The 27,225-nt window shown below is 45.9% G+C and overlaps 1 protein-coding gene across 30 annotated transcripts in view; it reads left to right on the plus strand.

The window, feature by feature from the left end:
* The window catches only part of LOC144769402 (protocadherin gamma-C3-like), a 917,178-nt gene that overhangs the window by 826,278 nt on the left and 63,675 nt on the right, over positions 1-27,225 (plus strand). The window contains exon 1 of one of the 30 annotated variants that reach the window (XM_078653469.1): positions 361-2,998. The exons of 28 other annotated variants lie outside the window; for them this stretch is intronic. In XM_078653469.1, coding sequence (XP_078509595.1) covers positions 554-2,998 — 2,445 coding nt within the window. In that variant the 5' untranslated portion in view covers positions 361-553. Of the gene's footprint in view, positions 1-360; positions 2,999-21,824; positions 24,456-27,225 lie in introns of those variants that run through there. One more of the 30 variants, XM_078653471.1, reaches the window with a different exon arrangement.

Below are 27,225 nucleotides of genomic sequence, written 5' to 3' on the forward strand. Positions count from 1 at the left end.
GAGAATGAATAGCGCTTTCAGTGTAACCTCGCATACCCCAGAGTTGGTCAACACCACGTTCTAACTCCATTTTAAGTTTGTCAGAGTTTTATGTATGATATTTTTGCATCAAGTAATGCTCATATGTGATTGTGATGCCAAGAGCCGGCCGTCTTTGTACTCTGGTAACACGACGGAGGGAGGTTTCTACAGTAATCTACAGTGACTGACTGCGCAGCATGGGATTTAAATCTGCAGTCCTGTTTCAGTATTCTGCAGCTGACACTTTAATCATTCAGTCGAAGGAGTCGTAATTGGATGAGGGAGCAGTGGCCTTGCCCAATCACAGGCTGAGCTGACGACTAGATCTGACAGCGCCTCTTTGGCACCTCCCACGTGACCACTGCGCTCTTCTCGGCTCAGAAACACGCTGAACACCAGGACTCGGGAAAAGGAACAGGGAGTTTATTTGCAGACCTGTCCCAGCAACTGAAGTTCAAGCCTTGCCCGGCCGTGAAGCTGGAGAGCGTGACCCCCGCAGCCGCAGAGCACTGTGGGACAGGTGCGGCTGGAAATGGAGCCCGCGGGCGGCGGGCGGAGGCGCACTTGGCACGTCCTGTGCCTCCTGTCCCTCTGCAGCACGGGGCTCGTCTCTTGCCAGCTTCGCTACTCGGTGGCGGAGGAGTCCGAGCCCGGCACCTCAGTGGGGGATCTGGCTCGGGACCTGGGATTGGACCCCGTGGCAATTCCTCAGCGTAAACTGGCCCTGGGATACAAGACCGACATGCGCTATTTTGCGCTGAGCCAGGGAAGTGGCGTTCTAGTTGTAAAAGAGAGGATAGACCGAGAGAGCCTGTGTGGACCCAGCGCGAGGTGTGTTCTGTTCGAGGAAGTTATTATCGAGAGCCCCCTGGAGCTCTTCCGGGTTGAGGTGGAGATTCTGGATATAAATGACAACGCCCCCAGCTTTCTTACCGAAAATCGCGTTCTGAAGATTATTGAGCTAATAGTGCCCCGAGGCACGAGATTTCTACTGGAGAGTGCCCAAGACCCGGATGTGGGCAGCAATACTGTCAGTGATTACACCCTGAAACCTAACCCCTACTTTTCACTAACTGTGAGTCGCCGCAGTGGCGGTAAACTTATTCCAGAACTGGTCCTAGAGAAAGTTCTGGACCGAGAAGAGCAAGAGAACCACTCTTTGGTGCTGACTGCGATTGATGGTGGGCGTCCAGCTAAATCAGGGAGTACCCAAATAACCGTGATTGTCCTGGATATCAACGACAACGCCCCCACATTCGATCACTCCACCTATACTGTCAGCGTGCACGAAAACCTTCCAGTGCATTCTGTGCTAATTAAACTCAATGCTACTGATATCGACCAGGGTCCCAATGGAGAAATTGAATATTCTTTTGAAGACCATATGTTGGAGTCAATGCAACATTTGTTCAGTCTTGACCCCCACACTGGGGAGATTGCACTAAAAAATGCTGTCGATTATGAGGAAGCTAATTTATATGAGTTATCCATTCAAGCCAAGGACAAGGGGGTGCCAGTGATGGTGGGTCAATGTGTCCTTCATGTGAAAATAGAAGACGCAAATGATAATGCACCAGAGATAATAATGAAGTCAAACGCATTTTCAGTTCCAGAAAACATTCCCACTGGCACTGCTGTAGGGTTTTTCAGGGTTAGGGATCGGGATTCTGGCTCCAATGGAGAAGTGAGGCTGGAAATATCACCAAATATGCCATTCACATTCAAGTCCTTTGGAAACCATTATTCACTGGTCACAGATGGCGTGCTCGATCGAGAACATATCGGCCAATATAGCATCAAAGTAGTCGCTACAGACATGGGATCACCTCCTTTGCAAGCACAGACAACAATTCATGTCAACGTATCAGACGTAAATGATAACCCACCTCTCTTCTCGCAGCCTCTGTACAATGCCCATGTGGCAGAGAATAATGGTCCAGGCTACTTGCTGTGTACAGTCTCTGCTTCTGACCCAGACGAGGGCGAGAATTCCCTTCTTACATTCTCCATCATGGAGAGTCACATTGAAGGATCCCCAATCACCTCCTTTGTGTACATCAATTCCTTGACTGGAAATATATACGCCCAGCGCTCTTTTGATTATGAATCGTTGCAAGTTTTACATATACCGATCAAGGTAGAAGATGCAGGGTCTCCAAAGTTGAGCTCCAATGTTTCTGTCCATGTGTTTATTGTGGACCAGAATGACAATTCACCTTCACTCTTGTATCCAGTGGCATCCAATGAGCCTTACGTGAAACAGAAAATCCCAAAGCATGTGCCTAAAGGATACTTGGTCAGCAAATTGACAGCAGTGGATGCAGATTCTGGCCATAATGCTTGGCTTTCCTATAGTCTTTTGAAACCAACAGATACCTCCTTGTTTCGAGTTGCAACTCATAGTGGAGAAATCAGAAGTGTAAAAGAATTTAAAGACATTGAAGCTAGTGAGCACACCCTTATCCTTTTAATACAAGACAATGGTCAGCCATCTTTGTCAACTACGGTTACAATTCTTTTATCAACAGAGGAAAAGACATATGAAGAAATGCCTAAATCACACGATTTTCATATACAGAATGGCGATAATTCTGAAATGACTAAATATTTAGTAATCTCCCTTGTGGCAATTACGCTAATATCTGTTGTTACTTTCATTATAGTCTTAGCTGTATGTCTCAGGAGACAGGACACTTGTAGTCTCCTATGTTGTTCTACCACAACAGCTCCCAGAAAATACTCAAAACCCTTTCAGTCGTCTCTCCAACTCCACTCAGATGGCACCATGAAATATTTGGAGGTCAGTTTGGGCAAGCGCAAGAACCAGAGGGATTTCTATAGCACATGCTTCTCTCCAATCTCAGAAAGAAGTGATTTCACTTTCATGAAACCATTGGATTTTCCACAGCTGAAGAGCATATTGAATGAGGAAGATGCATTCCTATCAGCTGTACATGGTTTAAAGGAGCCGGAGAAGGTGAGATCATATTCAGTCTATATCATGATAGCGGTCATGACCAGGACAGAATTTGGAATTGATAGTTTCTCTTACTACTAGAATACAAAAAGAAACAAAGCCCCTGCAGTCTAATATCAGGAGGGCAATTATACCTCACCATGGGCCACGTGTCTATGTCAGTAGTGTCAAGTATGAGAGACCACATAATCTAGAATGCTAGTTTAGGTGGTCTCCCATAATTTTACACTTGTGTGAGATGCAATGATATCCTGACATAGACACTTGGCCCATGGTGAGGTACTTTTGCCCTCCTGATATTAGACTGCAGGGACTTTTTTTTTTTGTCTCCTTGTACCTACCCCGTCCCTCTGCTTAGCACTGGGGTAACTCCCTCCTTTTTTAAAATTCTTTTACAACTAGTCAGTGGTCCTAGTTGAATTTCTGCTCTTTTCATAAGTAAGCAAACCTGGAGAAGAGGCTGGTGGTACAGTGCTGTTGCCATGTAGACTTGTTGCAAGCAGGTTTCTTTATATCTTTAATCTTTTCCCTACTTTTCACAAACGTCTTATCATATCCATGCACTTTTAAACCCAGAGCTCTCCTATCTGAGAGATAAAGTGAAGGAAGTGATACCAGAGGCGCTGTGACATAATCCCATATCAGAGTTATTAGGCGTGTTGAAATGTTCCCACTGTGATTCATCTGTTTCTGTTTTTTTTCTTGTAACCTTTTCAGCAAAACCTACTAAAAGAGTTCTGACATAAGGTGGTGGAGGTTTTATACTTGGGAGGGGGAAAATTCTTGGGTGAGGCTTTCACTGAGGATCTGGCAGCAAGGGGGGTCGCTGAGCTGTGGGTTAGAGTATGGTGTAAAGAAGGGCGGTATGGAAATGGGGTCTTGTCAAGGGTGGACCAGTAATCTTATGGTTACACGGTGATGAGTTGTTGTTTAAAGAGACGGATGCTTAGTTCCTTACCGAAGCAGTGAAAGGATGCTCTTCAGTGGACTTGTGGTTCTCCAACGCATCGTTAAGCATAGCATCACCTTCTTTCATATGGGACTAGACCAGAGCCTGGTGGCAGTTCTAAACTCTCCAGTAAGCAAATAATCACTCCATGGAGCAGGACCAGTTGATTCCAGGTGCGCAGTCTGAATTTTGAAGTTATGGTTGTTGTCAAAGAAGAAGCTCAGGGATGATGCTTTTAACAAGTGGAGAAGTTGAGTTGTCAAGTTTCATCTCAGCAAGTCAGCCCTATAACTGTTGTTTCCAGTAAAAGTCCATCTTCCAAGGAGTAAGTTTGAGTTAGGTCTTGGACATTCAGACATGGATCATAGCAAGGGATTCCTTCAAGAAATCAGTGTCGTAGCCAGATAAGACCATTTTATAAAGTTGCAAGTCATCTGCGTACTGGTGATTTTTGACATCCTTGTTAGCGATCAGAAAACCAGAGTCAAAGATCCGTGTCAAAAAGACAGAGCCTCCAAGGATATCACAGAAAACTTTACATTCTGGTGAAACCCCTATGGGCTTTCTGGGTTGGGTTTTAGGGGTATGACACAAGTCATTGTAGGATGACGGCATTGAAGCCCTTTTGGAAAGTTGAGGTGTCATGTAGAATCCAATAGTCAATTGTGTGAAAGGCTACCAAGTGGTTGTGAAGGACAAGGTGGCAAAGGTTCTTATTGTTATGCATCTGAATTGTGTTATCAAACAGTTGTCCAACGACGATCCTACAGTCTAAATATAGAACGAAACAGATTAATGCTGATGGTTGATGACTGCTTTCTCAAAGATCTTTCCAAGGAGTGTCAGATGAGCAGTCAACGTTAACCTGCAAGGTCATCTGATTATTGGTTGGGTTTTTCAACCAGGGGAAATGTACTTCTTGGGTTCCTAGGTAGGAACCTTGGGTGAGATACACATTGATAACATTAGGTTTAGACATTAGGGTTTTACAGAGATTTCCATGGCTACCGATTAAGGGATGGCATTATGTTTGTACATGGTTGCCGTAAGAGATTCCAAGAGTCTTGCCAGACTGCCAGGGGATATAGGTTAAAGGTGGTCCATTCTGGGATGGGGCCACCATAGTTGTATTAGTGGGTGCATTATAAGGGGCAGAAGCCTGGACAAGAAGCTTGTAGGAAGGAAGAATTATTTGATTTTTCACAGTAAGCTGGAACTTTGCTGTTTAAAAAAAATATATTTATTTGTATATATTTTTTTTTATTTTTTTTTTAATGTGGTCCGTGAGAGAGAAAGTACGCTGAATGTCTCAGTCTAGGATTTAGCAGACAATGAGATACTTGGGGAAGGATATCGGAGTTTATATTTTTGAGACACATAGATAAGAGACTTCATGGTTCTTCCCTTAAGAAGGACAACCTCAGTCTTGGTTAGGTTGAGATTGAAACCTGCTGCCAACATCAAGGTATACATGACATCCAGCAGAATTTAAGCTTAAGCATGTTATTCAATTATGTTTCAAGGTGTATTTAGGGGGTCTTTAGATTTCTGGGGAATAACTGTGTTTTTGTCTGTGTAGTTAATAAGTAGCATCTTGTATAGGTTGAACATTAAGGACCGAGTATACATAATTCCATCTGTACAGTTGTTTTCGGCCAGATAGGTTTGAGGGGAACCTAATAGGGATGTTTCAGTTATTCCCTTTTGTAAATTCAGGGTTTCAAGTAAGACTTTAAAGGTCAACGCTATCCAAGGCCGGTTAAAAATAACTAGAGACCAAGTCCAGCATTAACCATGTTTGTTAGAGCATCAAAAATTACCTGTACGGTGGCAGTCTCTGCACCATAGCAGAGAAAATCCCAGATTGTTCGAGTTGGAAGACATGTTATGTTAGTTTATATTTATAGAGCGCCAAATCACCAAGAGGTCTCAAAGCGCTTGCAGCCTAGACCAAGAACCCGGGAATCAATTATTCCTGCTGGACTCTGCACAAATTAGGGTAAACTTATCCAAATGCCTCAGTGAACAAAATGGTCTTGAATTTCCTCCTGAACGGGAGTTCAGTGGCTTCCATGCGCATACTATCCGGTAGTTCGTTCCAGAGCTGAAGAATCACAACTAAGAAAGCCCGCCCCCCCCCAAAGTAGCTCTATTGAAGCACGGGCAGGCCAACAAGCTAGACTCAGATGACCGGAGACATCGTCCTGGCACATAAGGCTTCAAGCGGTCTTTGAGGTTATTGGGCGCCACTCATTACTGTGTTTTATGTGCGATACACATGCCCTTGAACCTGACCCTCTGCTTGATCGGGAGCTGTTGTAGCAGGGGGGTGACATGTGCTCTTCTTGGCAGTTTAAAAATCAACCTTGCTGCATTGTGAAACCCAGGTTGCTTTTGAGACGGATTTATTTCCACACCTACTAGGATTCTCCTAGTGATGTACAAAGGGAAGATGGATGAGGGAAGGGGTTAAAAAGGTTGGGTGTATCATGCAAGAACTAGAAGAGAAGAGTCTTGTGCAGGTGGATTGAGACAATACATATGAGAGAAGTGTCTTCCAGAGCTTAGTAAGACTGCAAAGAGATGCATTAAAAAACAGACTTTATATAAATCATTTATTTGAGATACACGCCATGTCCTACCTGATATGTCTGTCCTGTCTAGTATTGGGCTCTGTAAATATGCAGCCATATAATAATATCACATGAAACTAGTAACTGTAACTCCTCCAAGACAACAATCGTACACAGCTCAGGCATTAAGAGGTTCCAATTTTTTTACCCCAAAAAAATGTTTTAAATACAATTACATTTAGCTTTGAAAACCTACTCAGTGGATACTGCTCAATGTGCGTAGTACATAGTTCCTCACTCCAATACAGCATACATACAAGACCTAGATTAGAAATGTGTTGTAGATGTCCACTTTGTGATGTAATGGCATCAGGTTGCATATTCTGTGGATATATGTTTACTAGTATGCTCGCAAATGTGCTTTGATTATACCCCAAATTAGAAGAGTTTTCCTATAATTGACTTTTTAAAAGGTTTGATCCTGAAAGAAGTCTTGAAGGGACGTGTACATATTTTTATCAAGCCACAAATGTGAGCATGGATCTTATTTCAACTTAATGATGTAAGTTGTAATCTTCATTATTTGCAATCAAGAAGTAGCTGCCCATGATTGTAGATTAGTTGAGTATGGTTCACGGGTAGTGGCAGAATGGGCACCATGTATGACATGAACAGAAGCGCATGGCCACATAAATAGTGGAAATATATATGAAGGTTACAAAGCATTATATTGAGAGTTGGGAGAACTTGGCAACAAATGGGAAATTAAGAAAAAAGTCTGATCGTATTATTATAAGACTGTTTTCAAAGAATGCATTATATAGAGTGGGTGACTGGTTATTCACTTTACGACAGCTGTTTTGTACGGCATATAGAAACTCCAGGGATGCTCTTTCTTTCCATCTCTGATTTAATGGAGTTCGCATTCTGAACCTTAACATTTTGAGCTGTAGTCTTCTTTGTGCTAGTGATCCAATTATTTTAATCCACCAAACTTTCTACATGGCCTCTAGACCCCTTTAGAACACAGCGTACCTGGGTAGGCCCTCAGCGGGTCCATAGCCAGTGCCAATACTAAGCGGGCCTGTTACCAAACCAAGGAAAGGAGAATCAACAATCAAGATCAGAGAAGCAAAATAATTTGAATCAAGAGCTAGGTGATGTGAAAGGACAACAAAAGGGCATATTTCTCAATGGATCTAAAGCTTGAAACTATAGAACATGAGGAGTTCCTCAAATTTACATCTAATTTGGAAGCACGTTTGTGGCCTCACCTGAAGAGGGGATGTGGAATGGGGAAGAGACTGACTGGGTAGAGGAGTGGATAGATCTTTAGCAACCGAGAGGTACAATGTGATCATGTCGGAAGGGTTCAGGTTGAAGTAGTTTACAGATTCACTAGTAGGCAATTAGTTTGATATTCTGATATAGAGTAAAGCAAAAAAAAATTGTACCATTAGAAGTAACCTGGAAGAAAATACAGTAACTGAAGCCAGTAAGGTTGTGTGGATCGAAACATGTAGGATAATAAAGTGCACCCACCTGCAAGGGGATCTCTAATCCCCCTTTAAAGTGCTGGCAGGTTTCTGTCTGCACTATGAAAACACAGAGCGGCTTTAATGCAGCCGCTCTGTTTTTCACTATCATTCATGGTAATGCGGCGCATTTTCATTGTTTGCGCAGGGGACACCTTTTAAAAGGGCCTTTAGAGTAATACAGCCCCTGTTGGAAAAAGCCATTAGTCTGTAGAATTCCAAAAGCAATGCAGGCAATCATGGTAAGAGATATAAGAATGCTTTGAATGAGGTCAACAAAGCTACTATTTGTGGAAGGGAGCCGAAATGGAGGTGGGACAAGTACATTTTTTCATTGGTTGGGCACCATAGGCAACACATGCTTTGGATAGGATTGGGAACCCTAGACCCATAGAATGAAAATTGTGAACCCCTGTACTATTGGCACTGGGGGTGCTTGCTATGTAAAGGCAAACTATTAATTTACAAGTTAGTGGATCTTAAGGGAAAGTGATGCAGTCTCGTTCCACACAATAATCTGACCCTGAAATGTCTCAATCGCATATGCATGAATTGTGAGTGAGAGCCATGCCAGGGCTGTGACTGCTTTACCAGCTAAAAACCTGGCTATTCCAGAAATAGATTTCTGCCTTCCCCATCCTGCTAAAGTGCCAACTGTCTGTCTCGAGGTCTTTCAGCGCGGGACACTCTGTGGAGTAGCCGCGCCCCATAAGTACCTATTTACATTACATTACCTGTTTCTCTTCGCATATTAACATTTGCAAATGTAAAAACATCTCACCCCCCTGAAAACTAGGGTGGCTGCTGCATGGTAGTATGTGCACAAATCAGATCCTTAAAGTGTTTGCTGCCACTGAAATCACAGTGTAACTTAAATTTGAAAAAGTCTGGTCACTGCAGCAGAGCTAAGCGTCTCAAGCTGGATTTGCTGACATTTACACCAATGCACTCTAATATCGGTGTCTGCATTATTACTTCTTTCATATTCTCAATTTGTGTCAAATGTAATTTTTGTTTGCCGCATTCTGTGTTGTGCTCTGTGTGGCCTCATGTGATTGTATTGTAGTTGCCAGAGCGCGACACAGATGTGTACCTGGGCTTGGTGATCTACCTCCTTATTTTCCTTTTAATGATAAGGAGGCCCTAACTGTTTTTTATTCTTTATGGGGCCACGTGGTTCTTTCCCCACAAAGTTCCTCACCTGCATCTGCCAGGGTATTGCTCTATCCTATGCAATGCAGCCAGCGAAATGTCCGCCGCAGTTGAGTACGCAGCAGGGTCATGAATACCATTCCATGGACCTGTAACTCTCCCTGTGATTTCTATGGTGTGTTGCTTTGTTGGTCTAATTTATCAGCTCTCTTGTGGCTAACACCACGCCAGTGCAATTGTGTGCATGCTCTAAAAGAATCACTACCTGGATACAACCGAGTTTACACCAACTAAACGGAGCTACGTGGCATCGTTTTATCCTGATAATTGAGAGAGGAGTCCATAATGGTCACATTTGTGATAAGGAAGCTGAATTCCTCACTCCCACATTCACCAGAATGCCGATCATTTATGGGGTCCCGAAGACCCATAAGAATCTACATGACCCCCCTCTCAGGCCTATTGTGTCTATGATTGGATCCGCCTTAGAGCCATTATCCAAATACATTGATCGATTCCTCCAGCCCCTAGTGGGAACCCTGGAATCCTACATCAAGGACACAGGCCACTTTATTTCCAAGGTGGAAGGAATTACCTATCATCATAACCGGCAACTCCTGGTCACCCTGGATGTGGAGTCTCTTTACTCCAACATCCCCCAGACAGGAGCACTGTCTGTTGTACAGAAGATCCTAACATCTAACTCCCAAATCGAGAATGCTAGCTTCATCATGGAATGCCTAAAAACAGTTTTAAAGGAGAATTACTTTGAGTTCAACAACAATTTTTTACCACCAAACAGGTGGAGTCAGCATGGGAGCTGCGTGTGCACCCAGCATTGCCTGCCTGTACATGGGAGAATTTGAACGAACCCATATATACAACGAGATGGCCCCATTCTTCGAAAATGTGCGCGCCTGGTCTCGTTTCATTGACGACGTGTTTTTTATCTGGGAGGGGGATGACACCACCCTGATTGAATTCATTGCGTGGCTCAATCTTGCTGACCCTAACCTTAGGTTCACCAGCCATTTCAGCCAAGACAAAATTGAATTCTTGGACCTATGGGTTGGACATCATAATCAGGTCATTACGGTATCCCTGTTCACCAAACCCACTGCCCGTAACACCATCCTTCAATACGGCAGTTACCATCCCCGCTGTCAACGCGATAACATCCCGTTCAGTCAATTTCTCCGAATTAGAAGGAATTGCACAGACATTAGGGACTTCCTAACTGAAGGGGATATGCTTAAGGAGAAGTTACTACAACGGGGCTACCCTTACCGGCTGGTTAAGGAGAGCTTTAAACGGGCCAGATACTACAACCGTGATTCCATGTTCGAACCCAGGAACCCCACCCCTAAGGAATCGATTGTTTGTATCACGCGACACTCCACGGCCAACAACCAACTCAGACAGGCCATTAACTCCAGTTGGTTTCTTTTGAATTTAAATCAGGACCAAAATGCGCTACCCAAACCGATCTTTGCATTCAAGCGCAACAAAAATCTTAGAAACCATTAAGTAAAAGGCAAAATGCGTGATCCGAAACCATTGATCCAAAGGTCCATTGTTGGTCCTGACCCCATCACTGGCAACCACAAATGTGGCAGATGCCAAGCATGTCCAAACGCCATGGGAGGAAATGTGATCCCCACGCCCACCCGCAGTATAAATCTCTCCACCATGACCAATTGTCGGACGACCAATTGTGTCTATATTATCCTATGCCCGTGTGAAATGCCATACGTTGGCGAAACGAGTAGGGAGATAAGATTCCGCATCGGGGAGCATAAATCCAATATACGTATCGGCAAAAGGGGAGCCCCCCTTGTCGAACACTGGATGTCCCTCGAACACTCTGAAACAGACCTTAGGTGGTCTATATTGGAAAAAATGCAAACACCGGCAGGCACTGACCCCACACTGTGGAGAAAAAAACGAGAGGTCTTCTGGATCTTTTTTCTCAACAGTTTGGAAAAGGGCCTCAACGAGGAATGCCCGTGGGCCAATGCATTACTGTAAATCCTCACTTCGCCTTGCTCTGTGCAGTATCCTGCAGACAAGGGCCTTTTGGAATCCGAGTCCCCCATTATGGTCCATCATTCTCATGCTGGAACCTAGTAATAAATAGCTCTCGCTGAGGTCTCTCTGCCCACTGACAGACATCTCGTACTATTTTTTGCTAATAACCCTGTATGTGATCTATTTGGAAGCATTTTTTACTCCAAATTCCCTCTATGTTCTCAAAGCTTCTTGCTTGAATTTCCTTTTACCTTAGTAATTTTCATATCCCCCCTGATCTTTTGTAGTGCCCCATCACCTTTCTGCGCCCCCCGTCATGCCATCTGAGGTCGTTCATTCTCGAAACCCGGCCCGTTTAGCCACTCTAAGATGGCCGCCACAGTTCCCTTCCATTACGGGGCCATTTCAAACCGTCATTGATTTCAATGCTCTCTTGTGAGGTCGCGCGCCCTCGCAGCTGACTGCTATCTTAGCGTTTAGCTCACTATATATAGAGGCACCCAGAGTAGTGTGGTCCTGCTCCGAGACCAGCCGTTCCAACTTCTGTGGAGTCCGCCGACCGGGACACCCGACTTGATGCGACTTTAAGTAAGTTGATTTCTCCGAGTCTGCTAGGCCCCCCCCGCACTCGTCTGCTAGAATTGTAGATCCAACTTCCAAGGCTCTCTCTCGAAAATCACGCAGTAACCTTCACCCCCTATCTTTCTAGTGTCTCCGCTGATCCCCGCAGCCAAGAGAATGCCAGGACGGACCTTATTTGTCTAAATAGCAGAGGGACTTCATCCCCATCGTTGACTCCCTTTGGGTAAGATTTCTAGCCCGCGCCCCCCTCCCACGCAGTTCCACCTACGGCGCTAGTGCACCCATGCGGTGAAATTCCATCCTCAAACCAGCCACTTCTTTTTGCATATATTTCCTGTACAGGTTTCTATCTATCCCTGTACCGGTCGGCGGCGCGCTTCCCCCCTTTCTGAGAACCCACCGAGGAGAGCATCCCCTGCCACTACAGGTAACTGTGCCCGTGTGCTTTTCCATCATGCGTTATTGATTAAACCCAGCGCTCCATGCACTTTTCATCTGGTATTGCGCATTTTCCTGAGCATGCACTGTTCTTTAACAGGGTCTCTGCACATCCTACTCGCCCCAGGACCCCATCAGCCTCGCCCCGCTTGAGCACAATCCCGGGGGTAGACCTTTTGAGAATCCACCGAGGAGAGCATTCCCTGCCATCGCTGGTAATTGCGCCTGTGTGCTTCTCTATCCTGCGTGATTGTTTAAACTTAGCGCTCCATGCTCTTATCACCGGCACTGTGCACTTTTATGAGCATGCTCTGTTCTTCAACAGGGTCTCCGCGCCTTCCACCTGCACTAGAACGCCATCAGCATCATCTTACCTGAGCCAGGTAAACACCTCTAAACCTGTACATCCTTAATTTTCAGCACCTATATTAAATTAAGGTGCAGCCCCCAGTCAGATCCCTCACTCTTGTTATTTTTGCCCACTAGCAGTCCCAGTAAAGCATAGTCTTTAAACTATAATTTCATTGTTCCCCTTCTATGGAAATTAATACTTCTATGATGCTATGAATGTGTTCTGCAAGTCTAGTCCCAACCGCCCACAAACTGGATGTCCATAGTCTGAATGTAGATGCAAGCCTATCTAGTTTACACCTAAACCCTCGCAAAAATGTACATACACCTAACCACTGTTTTTAATGTTTATTTCACAGAAACCTTACCTGTTTGTGGTTCCCCTTCCGCCCTTCCACTGTGCCCTGATGAAGGTGTAGTCCCGGACGGGACCATACACCGAAACGCGCGTAGGCGCTCTTTCCTATCTAGGAACCCTCAGAACCTACCTGGACCTCGAACCATCGGTCCCCATGTTATCCACAACCATCATCGCTTGGTGCTGTTTGACTTGTGAATGAATGCTGTATGAATGTTGATGATACGCTAGAGCGGAATCTGAACCACTATTTATTCGTATTTTTATTATTGTGTTTATTTATTACGGTGTAGGTGAACCCACGAAACATATTTATGTATCAGCAAAAAAAGCCTCTAAAATAAATTCATTCCTGAAAAATAAATTTTGATACAAAATGAATAAATCTGTCTGTGTGGTGTAATTTGCCTGGGCTTAGGTGTCTCTGTATTAATACACTTGGACCTTTCCTAGGCCTTTCTGTCCAAATCCATAGGGCAGGTACCCGTTCTGCTTTTGATCGTTTTATCCTGAACTAGGATTTGGGAGTGCGACGCAATTAGATGCTTTACTTTGATTTTTGAACTGGTAGTGTCCGTTTACGAGACGAAGAATGTATGTGCCTTTTCAGACAAACATTGTCCCAGCCAGCAGCAGGGGAATGTTATGAGTAAAAGCACCCAGTTCAACTTATCAAAGAAAATAAAAACCATTGCCTCCCCTATGAGCCACACACTATGGATGTGACATTTCACCAGTAGCCGCTTTCGGGGCATTATATGTGCATAAAGCGCTCTAGTCCCAGTCCACAAGAATTTTGGGTTCCTCCAAAATACTTTAGCATTTGCCAGTCAGGGCCCTTAGTCCTAGCTTCGGTATATATAGCTTCACACGTCTTGTCTCAAAGCACTGGAAGAAACTCTCACAATTTCTGTAACAAATTAGAGATTTACAATCCTCCTCCAATGTCACATTTTAGGTAAGTCGTCTGTCTCTGCTCAGACACCTTTCTCTTTAGCACCCACAGGCGTTCGACATATGCTTGTGGTATATACATGGTGTATTCCTTTCTTAATTAGTTTATTATTTCATTCTTTGTCTCCTTTTGGTTATGGGCCATGTTTGTTTTGACAAACTTATTTATAGAAACTACGTACCGCATGTTGAGCAGTTTTCTAGATTCTATATGTTGTAGGGGCCACTTAGCAGGGCAGGGGGGAGACTTCATGTGTCACAGTTGAATCTGATTTTGTTTGCTATGTCTGCGGTGGAAAGCTGGGTGTCTTAGCCCCTCCCCAGTGGTTTTGCAAGAACTCATGGGCTAGCTGGCGATGAGAAGCTCATGTCAGATACAGTGCAACACGGGCCTTGCATTCACAATAGAGATGAAAGGGCAGCCAGAGGGCCTGATTTACAAAAGTAAACAAACACTTAAAAAAAAAAAGTTTATGATTTGTTTCTAGTCACAAAGTTATAGTTAAGGTAGATGTCTGGTCCCGTTGTGTTGCAACATTTTTGTTTGCTAGTCAACTAGTTTGAAGCAGTCTTTTCAAATGTATGTTGAGTGAAATGTGTATTTCGGTATTCCTCGCAGACGGCATAGAGGTGGAAGGTGTTGGTGGGTTGGGCAGACGGGTCCTGCTCCCAGCATGCTTTTCTTTCTTCAGTTATAGTCAACATGGTAGTTGAGCTTCCAGAGGAAGCTGCTCTGGCGGAAAGCTTTGTGTATCTCAGCCGGATAGCTTCATGGAGAAGGAGAGGGACAGATTTACCCTCATTTCATATGGGGAAAAGTACTGGAGTTTTCTGGACTTTACAAGTCCTAGTCAGTAGGCCTCATCCTACAAAAAGTACATAACAATTTTAACCCCCTTGAATCCAAAAATAACACCTGTGTATCTCTTTTGTCTCATCAGACACCACTGATGTCAATAAGGAACACTAAAGTTGATGTCTGGGTATCCTAGGAATAAGGGTCCTTTGAAGACAGCCAAAATGTCTGGAAATCTGTTTTTTTTTATACACACACAATTGTTTATAACCGCCCCACCCCACCATTTATCAAACAACTGTAGACAGTCATTGCTAAATTGTCAGGTGAATTACTGTATGGTTGGTGGACTTGGCAAGTTAGCTTTGTTGAAAACCGTGTCCTAATTTAGTTCTTGAAATACAACGTTGTGCAAAGCATTTACCTTTTGTGTTTTAGAGACTGAGTGAAGTAACACTTGTGGGATGAATTGCAGCCTACAGACTGGGAAATCAAGCTCGGTGCAATCCTGGGTGAATCACTTACATTTAGTCGGCGTCATTCATTTTCAGTCTGGCGTTAGTCAACACTTTGATTTTTATGAAAATTACATATATATTATACTTGTAGGAGCTTTCAGACAGCCCTCTTCATCCATAGACCTGGTGTTCTGTAATTACATTTTTTATTCCATGCTCAACGGGATACAGCATGGTGCAGTGGGTCAGCCCACTTCAGCCATTGGCCAACTTCACTGCAAGTGATTACATTCTACTCTTTCACCAAGAGCGCATCTGCACACAAAATATTGCCTTCAGTGTCAGACAATACTATGGCAATGTGTGCATTAAGAGACAAAACATGTTTTGTTTTAGCTATTTTTTTGTATAAATTGAGGGCCTGGTAGTTAATCAAAAATAAAATTGTACAAAAACCATGACAAAACAATAAAAGCATTGACAACGCTAAAATGTTGGCAGTCCATGCCAGAACTATTGGCTTTGCCAACGCTTATTTTTCCTAAGTGGTGCATTTTAAAACACCAGGAGTGATTTAGTGCAGAGGGTGTGCTATATGAAAATACATTAATAATTGATCAATTCACGGTAATCTAATTTAAATAACTCACACAAATGGCAACAGTCTGGTATTCTCATAGTTTAAATGACATATGCAGCGTAATGTGCATGGAAATAGTTTTGGTGGATTTGCTTATATCTTCGCTCTCAGGATTCGACCCCAGCATCCACTCTGTCTCAGCCCTCGTGTGAGTTCTCAAGCTTACCACCTCACTCAGCCTGTGGCTGCTATTACATCATGTGCTCATGAAAGATGGGAAGGTCGATCATTAGAATGGGTGGGAGCATGCCTTACTGGAAAGAGAAGACCTTCGCCCCATGTATACCTCCATCACAGAACTAGGCTCCAAGACGCACTGGTCCTGGAGGAATGCAGGTAATGTTCCAAAGCCCTGACGTGGCAGACATTTTGCATCCTCCCGTTTAGGAACGTGGTTGAGGGCATGTACAGTCTCAAAGGCACTCTATAAAGCCTTCCAAAGCCAATAAGTGGTCATGAAACAGCCCTGCAAAGGATGAGGACCGTAGGCCTCAACCCGGACTCTGATGGGGCATGCACATGTGCCAACTCCTGATGCAGCCAGTGTGGCACCACGTGATTTGCACAACGCACCCGCCTATCAAGGGATGCTTGTGAGTCCCCACGATGGAGGTTGCTTTTTCAAAGTGCACCCATCCGCATAGGACATTGCAGTCCATGACTACACTTAAATGTAAATGTACCGATATTTATAGAGCGCACAGCTACTTCCCGAAGGTAGTGTCCCGACGCTGTACGTATACCGCTGTGGAACCCTTCCTGGTTTTCCCTGTGAGTGTCCACTCCTAGGCACCCCCAGGGTGAAACCAAGCATCCCAGCGCTTCTGGGGCCGTTATGGAGATTAAGCAAGCTGTTGCCAAGAGTCACAGAGTGGGACCCATGATTAGAATTGGCACCGAGGCGAGAATTATCGGGTCCGAGGAAATTGAGCCCAAGACCCGCCGAGGCGGGAATTGAACCCTGGTCCCGGGCCAGACCTCTGCATCAGGGTCTGCCGCTCTAACCATTTGAGCCACACTTCTCCACATTGTGGTGTTATCAGGCCTCTTCTGAAGGGGGGGCTGCAGTGTATCCTTGCAGGACTGCTCCATGACCTGGCTGCTTAATGTGTGATCCTGCACAGAGGGGCAAGCAGCATCAGTGTGCACCGCTGCAGGTGCATGCAGTGTTTTCTTTGTAATAGGTCACATAATGCTGGTTTGCACAATGTGTGGACATGCGTGAGTGCACAATGAGACCGTACACTATATCAAGGGCCTGAGGTGCAGATACCAGTTTACATACCATGATCTTCAGTTTAAACAGTCATGAAATGTGCAATGCAACGTATGTACTATTAGATCGCATCACCAGTTCTCCCTTTGCAGGAGGCCTCCAAACCTGACTAATGAATATGAATTAGCCAAATTGCAACCTTCAAATTATTTTATGTAATTTGATGTGAATGTGGGACTGCAGACCCGCGTCACTGCATTTCCAATGCAAGACGGGAGGTTTTCTCTTTGCGACTCAATTCCATTTACCATCCCTACTCGGGGCCAGTGACTGATCAATGATCTGTGACTGCAATAAGGGTCGCAAGCTATTGATACATGCCTTTCTGAATCAAATTTCACATCCCCTCTTATTAGCTATTCTGTCGTGGTTACAAAGGCTGTTATACAAGTTGGATGGGCTTGATTCGTAAAAGGACTTCTGTACTTTGGGGAATAACCTTTTGTGACTGCAAAAGGTCTTTGCACATCGGTCCCAAGAACCCTAACCTTATTTATATCCAATAGGAATATGGAAAAACTGACTTGATGTGATCTTCTAGTAAAGAGCATCACGTCGGGTAGAATAGAGTGTATTGGTGTCTGTAGTTTACACATGGAAGGAACAAAGGCAGAACACCATCTAGCTATTTGGCTTCGACACCACATTTATTTGTTTGAATTTGCAATTGGGGTATATTCTTCATACTACTAGATTAACACTTTATTCATGGCATACACATTCTAGAATGTCAAATCGCCACTGAAACGGTGCACAGCCATACGTCAGGTGTCAACGAGGAATGCACAAGTATGGAAAGGAGTGGTCTAGTGGCTAAATTGCAGCTGCCCAATCCAGGAAGCCGACGTTCGAATCTCGACTTTCCCAACTACCCATTGTGTGATTCTAGACATCATCACCTTATGTGCCTGTGCTGCTGCTCCCTAAAAGGGGTGTCCCCGCGAAATAATTGTTGACTATGAAAAAACGGTATTTTATTATGTGTGCAATGTGTTTAAGAATAAACAGCACGCCTTAGCAATGCTACTAATACAAATATGTTTATTTAGCATCAGAACATAACTGGAAAGGCAGAGATGATGTTTATTTGTAAATGAAAAGCAGCAGCGTCAGTGGCCTCTCCACATAGATTACATAGTTTACCTTCAAAACAAGAGCATCGGGGTAATTAATCACTGGTTTTTGGGCAGCTGTTAGTCGTTCATTGTGTGAGGAGTTTACCCCCGTGCCATCTAATGCTGCAGTCCCACCGGGCTCTGCTGCCCACGTTGAGCGCGGCGCTGCCCTCTCTGCGCTGTCTGAGCCCAGGCTGCACCGCGCGGCACCCTCCTTGCAGTCACGTGCGCAGCACCCTCCTTGCAGTCACGTGTGCAGCAGGTAAACGCCGTGTGCGGGCGATCGCGGTGTATTGTGTCCTAGAAACCAGAATGCCGGGCTCGGTTGTAATGGTGTATGTATTTCTAGCATTTCCAATGGAGATTGGTTAAAAGAGAGCGCTCCAACAGCCAATGAGTAGCTATCGGCGATCAGCAAAATATTTCCCTCCTCCTCTCCCCCCGTCTGTTGCCAGCCAGAGACACCTCGGCATCTGCCTGCGAGAAAACCCCCACACTGCACACCGTACACCGTCTGATTGTGTTTCCCTGTCCCCCCCCTCGGCCGCGCAGCCCGGCTCGGCTCTCACTGGAGCGGTTTCCATCTTTGCCGTCTGCGGATGCAGGGGGCGGCGGGATGCTGCCGGAGCCGGGGACCCGGGCTGCTGTGATGGCTGCAGCGCTACGGCTGCTCCCCTTCTGCATGCTCTACGGCTTCTGCGAGGCGCAGATTCATTACTCCATCCCCGAGGAGCTGAAGCGCGGCGCCTTCGTGGGCAACATTGCCAAGGACCTGGGGACAGACGTGGCCAAGCTGACGGCCGCCCACCTGCAGGTGCTGTCGGACTCCGACTCGCAGTACTTCTCGGTGAATGTGAACACAGGCGTGATCACAGTCAACGACAGGATTGACCGGGAGCAGCTCTGTGGCCAGAGCTCCCAGTGCCTGCTCAACCTCAAGCTGGCCATCGAGAACCCGGTGGAGGTGTACAGCATCGAGGTGGAGATCCTGGATGTCAACGACAACCCGCCCCGCTTCCAGAGCAGCGAGTTTACCCTGAATGTCAATGAGCTGGCCTCCCCTGGTGCGCGTTTCCTGATCCAGAACGCGCAGGATCCGGATACCGGGTCCAACTCCCTGCAGACCTATCACCTGAGCACCAACGAGAACTTCTCCCTCAAGGTGAAGACGCGTGCGGACGGCAACAAGTTCCCAGAGCTGGTGCTGGAGCGGGCCCTGGACAGGGAGCAGAGGGCCGTCCACCATCTTGTGCTCACGGCGGAAGATGGGGGAGCACCGCGGAGGACGAGCACCTTGATTATCACGGTCAATGTCCTGGACGCCAATGACAACCACCCTGTCTTTGACAAACCTTCCTACCGAGCAAGTTTGGTGGAGAACATTGCGAAGGGCACCTTGGTAATCCGGCTCAATGCCACTGACCTAGATGAAGGGCCAAATGGAGAAATTGAATACTCCTTCAGTACCCACAACTCAGATGCACTTAGTAGTGTGTTTACAATTAATGGCCAAACTGGAGAAATCCGAATTATAGGAGATTTGGATTATGAAGAAGTCAAGCTTTATGAGATTGACATAGAGGCCAAAGATAACGGCTCTCCCATAATGGAAGAACACTGCACAGTCACGGTTGAGGTCATTGATGTCAATGACAATAGGCCAGAGATCACCTTGGTGTCCTTATCCAAATCAATCACTGAAGACTCCCCTCCAGGCACAGTAGTCGCTGTCATAAACATTAATGATAGGGATTCTGGAAAAAATGGGTTGGTCAATTGTTATTTACCCAGTAACCTCCCTTTCACAATAAGAAAGGATTTTGAACACCAGTATTCCCTGATCACTAATAGCCAACTAGACCGAGAAAGTGTTTCTCGCTATAATTTTTCAATTACTGCCACAGACATGGGGAACCCTCCCTTAAAGGTGGAGCGGCAGCTTTCAATTATGTTGTCAGATGTTAATGATAGTCCCCCAGAGTTCATTCGTCCTTCTTATGAAGTGTTCCTGAAGGAGAATAACAAAGTGGGGGAGCTTCTGTGCACTGTGTCTGCACTTGACCCTGACCTAGGCCAGAATGCCCTCCTTTCGTATTCGATCCTCAGAAGCCCTGGTGAGAATTCTGATAGTTCTGCATTTCCTGTCTATATCAACTCAAGGAATGGCCAAGTCTATGCAGAGCTCCCCTTTGACTATGAAAAGATTAGCTATTTCCAATTCAGAGTTGAAGTCGCAGATGCTGGCTCACCACCTCTTACCAGTGTGACCACTGTGCATGTGTTCATTTTGGACCAGAATGACAACGTCCCTATCATCCTATATCCCACTTTGAGTAAGGATGCAGATATACGTTGTCGAATGCCTCGATCAATTGGGGCAAAGAAGTTGGTGACCAAGATAACAGCAGTGGACCCTGATGCCGGCCGCAATGCCTGGGTGTCCTACCACTTGGTCAAGGCCACAGACCTGAAATTGTTTACTGTTGGTTTGAGGACTGGTGAGATCAGGACAACACGTGTTTTCCAAGAGCAAGATGCTCCCATACAGGAACTTCTTCTTGTGATTAAGGATTCCGGAGAGCCTTCTCTGTCCACCTCTGTTACCGTTCTGGTATCGGTGGAAGATAATGGTCTGGAGGTCTTCCAGGGGCTACATGATGTGCCCACTCAGACTGAGAACATCCCAACATTAACAATTTATCTGATCATTTCTTTGACAATCGTATCTGTTATTGCCTTGATTGGACTGGTGGCACTTGGAATACGGTGCGCTGGGAACCAGGCGAATTCCTATTGCTGTTGCTTAGAGAAGCCCAAAAAGCCCATAGATCCAACAAAACGATTCTTGGAGCATGTACAGCTGCACCACAGTTTGGGGCACGCTGTGATAGGGGTCCAAGTGAGCTCTACGGGGAATGTCCCATCCGCCCCTTGTCGATCCTGTATCTCACCGGTGTCAGACATCAGCGAGTTCATGTTCATGAAGACCTCCACGGGTCCACCCAGCTGCCCCCCCAGCGCACAGCTCCCGGAGCCAAGCTGCTCCAGCGCGCCCAATGAGGCTAGCTCCCTGAACATGCAGGCAAAGGGCATGCTACCTGCAACCCAAGCACACTCGGCTTTCTAGCCCACACCCCCAGGTCTCTTCATTCATTGACATGAGCTCATCTTGGTGTGACCCATGCTATCATTTCAGCTGTGAGAAAAAGTCTCCATCATTGAAATTGTCTGCTAAGTATAGATCCTGTTTTAAGAGCAGAGATATTTAGCGAGTCTCTGGTGGTTCCATCTACATGCGAGATGCTTTGGAGCTTATGGTAATTGATCGTGTCCATTGGCAGTATTCACACGTGGTTGATAGTTGCTTGCTGATATTCACAAGGAGCTAAGCATTTTACCCCGAGATTGCTTTCAGTTTCTCTTACAATCAGTCCGTGGGCAGGTAGCCGGGCTGTGCCGTGCCGAGATTCCGTGCTCGCGTGGGGGGAGAAGAAAGGGCTGTCCCTGCAGCTTTAAGAAATGAATTGTCTGTGGCAATTATTGGCCGGGTTTCCACGCTGCTGCTTGCCAATGAGCGGCTGCACTGACTGAGAGAGACACCCTCACCCCTCCCCCTTCCCCTCTCCTCGCGGTGACACAAACCTCAGTTTACTACGGATTCTGGGCTTCCGTAAAAAAAAAAAAAAACAATAATAATCATAGAGGATTGTGGGCATCGGAAATTCAGGAGGTTGTGCCCTGCACGGCTGGCCAGCTGCGCTCGGCGCGGGAGGACGCGGCACCAGCATCGCCTGAGAAGGGGGCTCCTCCGCCATGGATTGCAGGGGGAGGAAGCGGGCGCTCCTGCTCCTCGTCTCGGCCCTCTCCCTGCTGCAGCCGGCCGCCGGGCAGACGCGCTACTCCATCCGAGAGGGCCAGGAGCCCGGCGCCCTGGTGGGCAGCCTGGCCAAGGACCTGGGGCTGGCGCTGCCGGGGCTGGCGGCGCGCCGGCTGCGGGTGGTCACCGAGGGCGGCCGCCACTTCTTCCAGGTGGACCTGGCCAGCGGCGCGCTGCGGGTGCACGAGAGCATGGACCGCGAGGAGCTGTGCGGGGCCGAGGCCCCGTGCCTGCTGCACGTCCAGCTGGTGCTGGAGAACCCGCTGAGCCTGCTGAGGGTGGAGGTGGAGCTGCTGGACGTCAACGACAACGCGCCCCGGTTCCCCAAGAATGACATTCTGTTGGAGATCAGCGAGCTGGCCAATCCCGGCTCCAAGATGCCGCTGGAGATTGCCGAGGACCCGGATGTGGGCACCAACGCCGTCGCCACCTACGAGCTGAGCGCCAGTGAGTATTTCACGCTCAGGACCAGAGCACGTGACGATGGGGTCAAGATGCCCGAGATTGTGCTGGAGAAGCCTCTGGACCGAGAGCAGGTGGCAGCCCACCATTTAGTTTTAACAGCCTACGATGGTGGGGTGCCTGTGAGGTCGGGGACTGCCAGCATCGTGGTCACTGTCATAGATGCCAATGACAACGCCCCCGCGTGTGACCCCTCCTTCTCCAAGATCTCTCTGGAAGAGAACCTGCCAGCAGGGACCCTGGTCGTAAGGCTGAATGCCACAGACTTAGATGAGGGCCCCAATGGGGAGATAGACTACTCCTACAAAACTACCCAGAATACTCCAGAAAAGATCCCGAACCTCTTCAGTTTAGATCCTGAAACGGGAGAGATCCGCACCAAGGGTGAGATGGATTTTGAGGAGTCCAGTGCTTATGACATCGTTGTCAGAGTGAGAGACCGGGGTTCCCCCAAGATGGAGGGGCTTTGCCACATCAAGGTGGAGCTTGTTGACGTCAATGATAACAGCCCTGAGATCATACTGACCTCGGTGTCTAGTCCCATTCAGGAAGATGCTCCCTCCGGAACAGTGATAGCCCTGATCAGCGTCAAGGACAATGATTCTGGAAAATATGGGCAAGTTAATCTACAAATCCAAAAGGATCTTCCATTTCAACTCTTGTCATCTTTCAGGGACCATTATTCACTGGTCACGGATGGAGCTCTGGACAGAGAGAAACAATCTTCCTTTAACATCACTATAGAAGCAGCAGACTCTGGGACGCCCCCACGGTCTACTCGTAAATACATTTCTCTGAATATTTCAGATGAGAACGACAATGCTCCAACCTTCCCTAAGTCTTCATACACAGTTTTTGTTCGAGAAAACAATCTTCCTGGGTCTTTGATAGGGTCTGTTTCTGCTTCAGACCCGGACAAGGGAGATAATTCAAAGGTCTCCTATATGATCCTGGTCCAAGACTTTTCCCAGCCTACCTATTTTCATATCAACTCTGAAAATGGCTCTATATACACCTTGCGGTCTTTGGATTATGAACAAGACAAAGTATTCGTAATATTGGTGGAATCTAAGGATTCCGGGACGCCGCCCTTGTCCAGCACTGCTACAGTCCATGTGTTTGTGCAGGATGAAAATGACAACTCACCCAAGGTCATGTATCCCCCAGTAGAGAAAGGGACCCTGATCCATCAGACTATTCCTCGTGCAGCAGAAACTGGATATCTGGTGACAAAAATTGTAGCAGTGGATGCAGATAGTGGTCACAATGCCTGGCTGTCCTACCATCTTCAACCAAACACGGATAAGAGTCCATTCAAAGTGGAACCGCGCTCAGGGGAAATTAGAATTGCAGGAACCATCAAAGATTTGGATATGTTTGCACAGCGGATTGTAATTGTTGTGAAAGACAATGGGAATCCATCAATGTCAACATCAGTAACTTTGGAGGTGTCTTTGGAGGACAATACTTTGCAAGAATCATCAAAGATTAGGGACCTTCCAAGAACTTCCCCCAAATCTTCAGATTTAACCCTTTACCTGATTATCTCACTAGCGGCCATTTCTCTGGTATCCTTAGTAATGATCGCTGTCTTGTTTGTAAGATGTCTCAGGCCAGGTAATGGGAGCCCTGGTTGTGCTTCTTGCTGTAAAAGCACAAATGATTCCAGAGACGCACATAAACAGCAAGCCACACATTTACCTGGACACATCAATCCTGAAGGCTACCTTAAGTTTATAGAAGTTGGTGGGACAGGATTGGGCTCCGATACTCGCTGCTATAGATCGTGTCTAACTCCAGTGTCTGAGCAGAGTGATTTCATGTTTGTAAGACCTTTCAGTCATTCTGCAACAGGGGAAAGTGTAAATAACTCTGATCAGTCGGTCAGCACGCTACTCACTCCATGTGATGGGGTAAGATATATGTAATTTTTATGTGTCTCTATCACAGGTGTGCTATGTCACCGATTGATTCTTTTCTTGTTTCAGCCATGGAATGTACAATCCTAAGAATCTCTGGCAGGGTTGGCTTTTATTGCATAAGGCATCCATTTTGAATAGAGACGCTTCTCAGGCACGTCAGTGTAATGTGTATGGACTTATGGTTTCACTAACTGGCTCCAAACCACTTCCTTATGTTTGGAGAAATAGGCCAATTTTTATCATTTGGAGGTAGCCCCTTTTGTTATAGATTTTAAGAATAATCCGTAGACAAATTATTGCAAGAATGGAAAGTTCTACTAGTTTGGCTGCGGTGTCATGTGATATGTATTTAATATGCTTTTAGAGGTTTTTTATTTTATTTAACAGATCAGGTTCTGTCCTGGATTCTAAGGTAACACATCTACAGAAATAATTATTTTTGTGACTTACGTAATGCAGGGTGGATACAGACTAACTTAGACACTTAAAAAGAGGAAACAACAAGGAGAAATAAAGGGATTTCTCCTTGGGGAGCCTCCCCAGGGAATGTGTAGCATTATGACGCATTGCCAGGTTTACCAGTCTTGTTAAATTTGGGATTGCACCATAATTTATAGGTGGATGCGTGGGAACACCCACGCTCCACCCATGGGCCACCTTCCTAGGGCAGAGTAACCCAAGTCAGTGACTTGCTCTACTTGCGGTACTCCAGAAATACCGTTGCTTGATAAATCTAACTTTAGTACTGTGTAGCCCTTGCGACAACATACACGTCCCGAGGGTAACACAACACTACAATAAATGTGGTCCAAAGTGGCCTACGAGGGGCTGTGGAGGAAGAGGCCGCCAACAAGCCATTGCATTTGAAAGACTGGTATGAATGGGAGATACTCATTCACAGCACAGTGAAGTATAAGCCAGGCAGGCCATGGTGCAATCTCTGTATGTATGTGTATGGTATTTCTGTACTGTAAACCTAGTTAAAAGGTAGCGGAGCACTGCACATGGTCAAAGGCGAACAAAGGCAACAAATCAGAAGAGAGGAAGCTGGGTTGTAGACTGTTAATGCTTTGTGATGTAGTGTTCTTAAAAGAGCAGAGTCTTCAACTCTTTCCTTAATTGGAACAGGGTTGGGGCAGTCCTGATACAGAGATTTTGATCCAGGTCGTGGGTGCATAAATGGAAAAGGTCTACTTTCTTGGTGTCCTGGCTGCAGGCGTGCCAATAACCACCAGAGATGGTGCGCTTGTCTGCAAGATAAGCGGGGTTGCTGGTCTTGATGGCTTTGTAAATGATGCCGTTGGTTTTTAATATGGTGCGGGCCGGCAAGGGGAGCCAATGAAGTTCCATTAGGATGGTGGTGATGTCACCATATTTCTTCAGGCCCTAAATGAGACCTGCTGCAGCGTGTGGAATGCCTCTAATGGGTGCCAACTTGGAGTCTGTGAGGACAGAGAACTGAGCATTGCCACCAACTAGATGTGGGCGTGTGAGGGCTTGAGCAGCAGTTTTTAAGTCACTTTCTGGAAGAAATGGTTTGCCTTCCTTTAGATGAGAGATCTCGCCGAGGCCGTCTTAGGTTTTTTTTGGGCATTGTGTTTCATGAGGGTGAGGTTGGTGTTCAGGGTGAATCCAAGGCACTCAGTATTTGGTGAAAGTATAGGTTCGAAGCTATCAAGGTTCATATTATTGAGCTGGGTTTGTGCTTTATCTTGTTCTTGGCAAATAACAAACTTTATCTTGGTTGGATTAAGCTACAAATGGGCCATCTAGGCTCAGATGATGTGCAAGCAGTGTTTGAGGCATTGTTTGTCTGATGCAGAGGAGTCTTTCAATTGGAGTTGTTCCTCATCCGCATAGTGGTTAATCTTGATGCTTTTGTCTGTGATTAGAGCAGCACGTGGCTCCATGTAAAGATTGAAGATGACAGGAGACGTAATGGAGTCTGAACTCCTCGTGGGTGATGGGGATCCTTTGCTACCTGTAGGTGACAGTGTGAGCAACCTGGTGCCAGTTGGAAAGGCAGAAGGAGAACCAGCAAAGGATATTGGCAATGAATCCCAATCGAGACTCCAAGGTGTGAATAAGGGTGGAATCCTACTATGTGCCAAAGGTGTAGTGTTTCTTTAAATTTGCTAGGATGGTATTTCAACCTCATGGAATGGTATCATATCAGTCCAAACCTGGCCGCTTAATTTATACATGTCTGTCAGTTTTGCTAATAGTAAGCTCTCGCAACGTTGTGATGTACACAAGATGTGGCATTATACTACCTTTTACCCCACACATGAATGGCACATGATTATGGTTATTCCATTTCATGGACTATACCACTTGTTTCTAACGTTGATAAGTACAAAGGTCTTTAATGACTAAATGAAACGTTTCACAATATTTGATGTACAAGAACTTTGATTACAGTACAAATCCTACCAAGTAAGGGAATAGGCAAACCGAATGTCCCAACCACAATTCATTATGTAAGTCCTATTCTGGATGGGTTGATGGAGTGGATTCAGCTCCTTAGCCCGATCCATTTTTTGACCACATCAGACAGAGTACACTGTCGGGAGACACAGGTACGAGTTAAACTGAATATGCTGGAGGGCAAATGAGGCCTCCCCGTTTCTAAAACATCCTTGAGAGATGGCATTGCACACAAGCCACCACACTCCTCTTAAGTCATTGACATGTATTCCTTCAAAACAAATAGTTCTACTTATCGTAATTTATGCAGCAAGGTACTTTCATTTGCAGAGTT

This window comes from Lissotriton helveticus, chromosome 7 (genome assembly GCF_964261635.1).
Source record: "Lissotriton helveticus chromosome 7, aLisHel1.1, whole genome shotgun sequence".
NCBI classification, from domain to species: domain Eukaryota; kingdom Metazoa; phylum Chordata; class Amphibia; order Caudata; family Salamandridae; genus Lissotriton; species Lissotriton helveticus.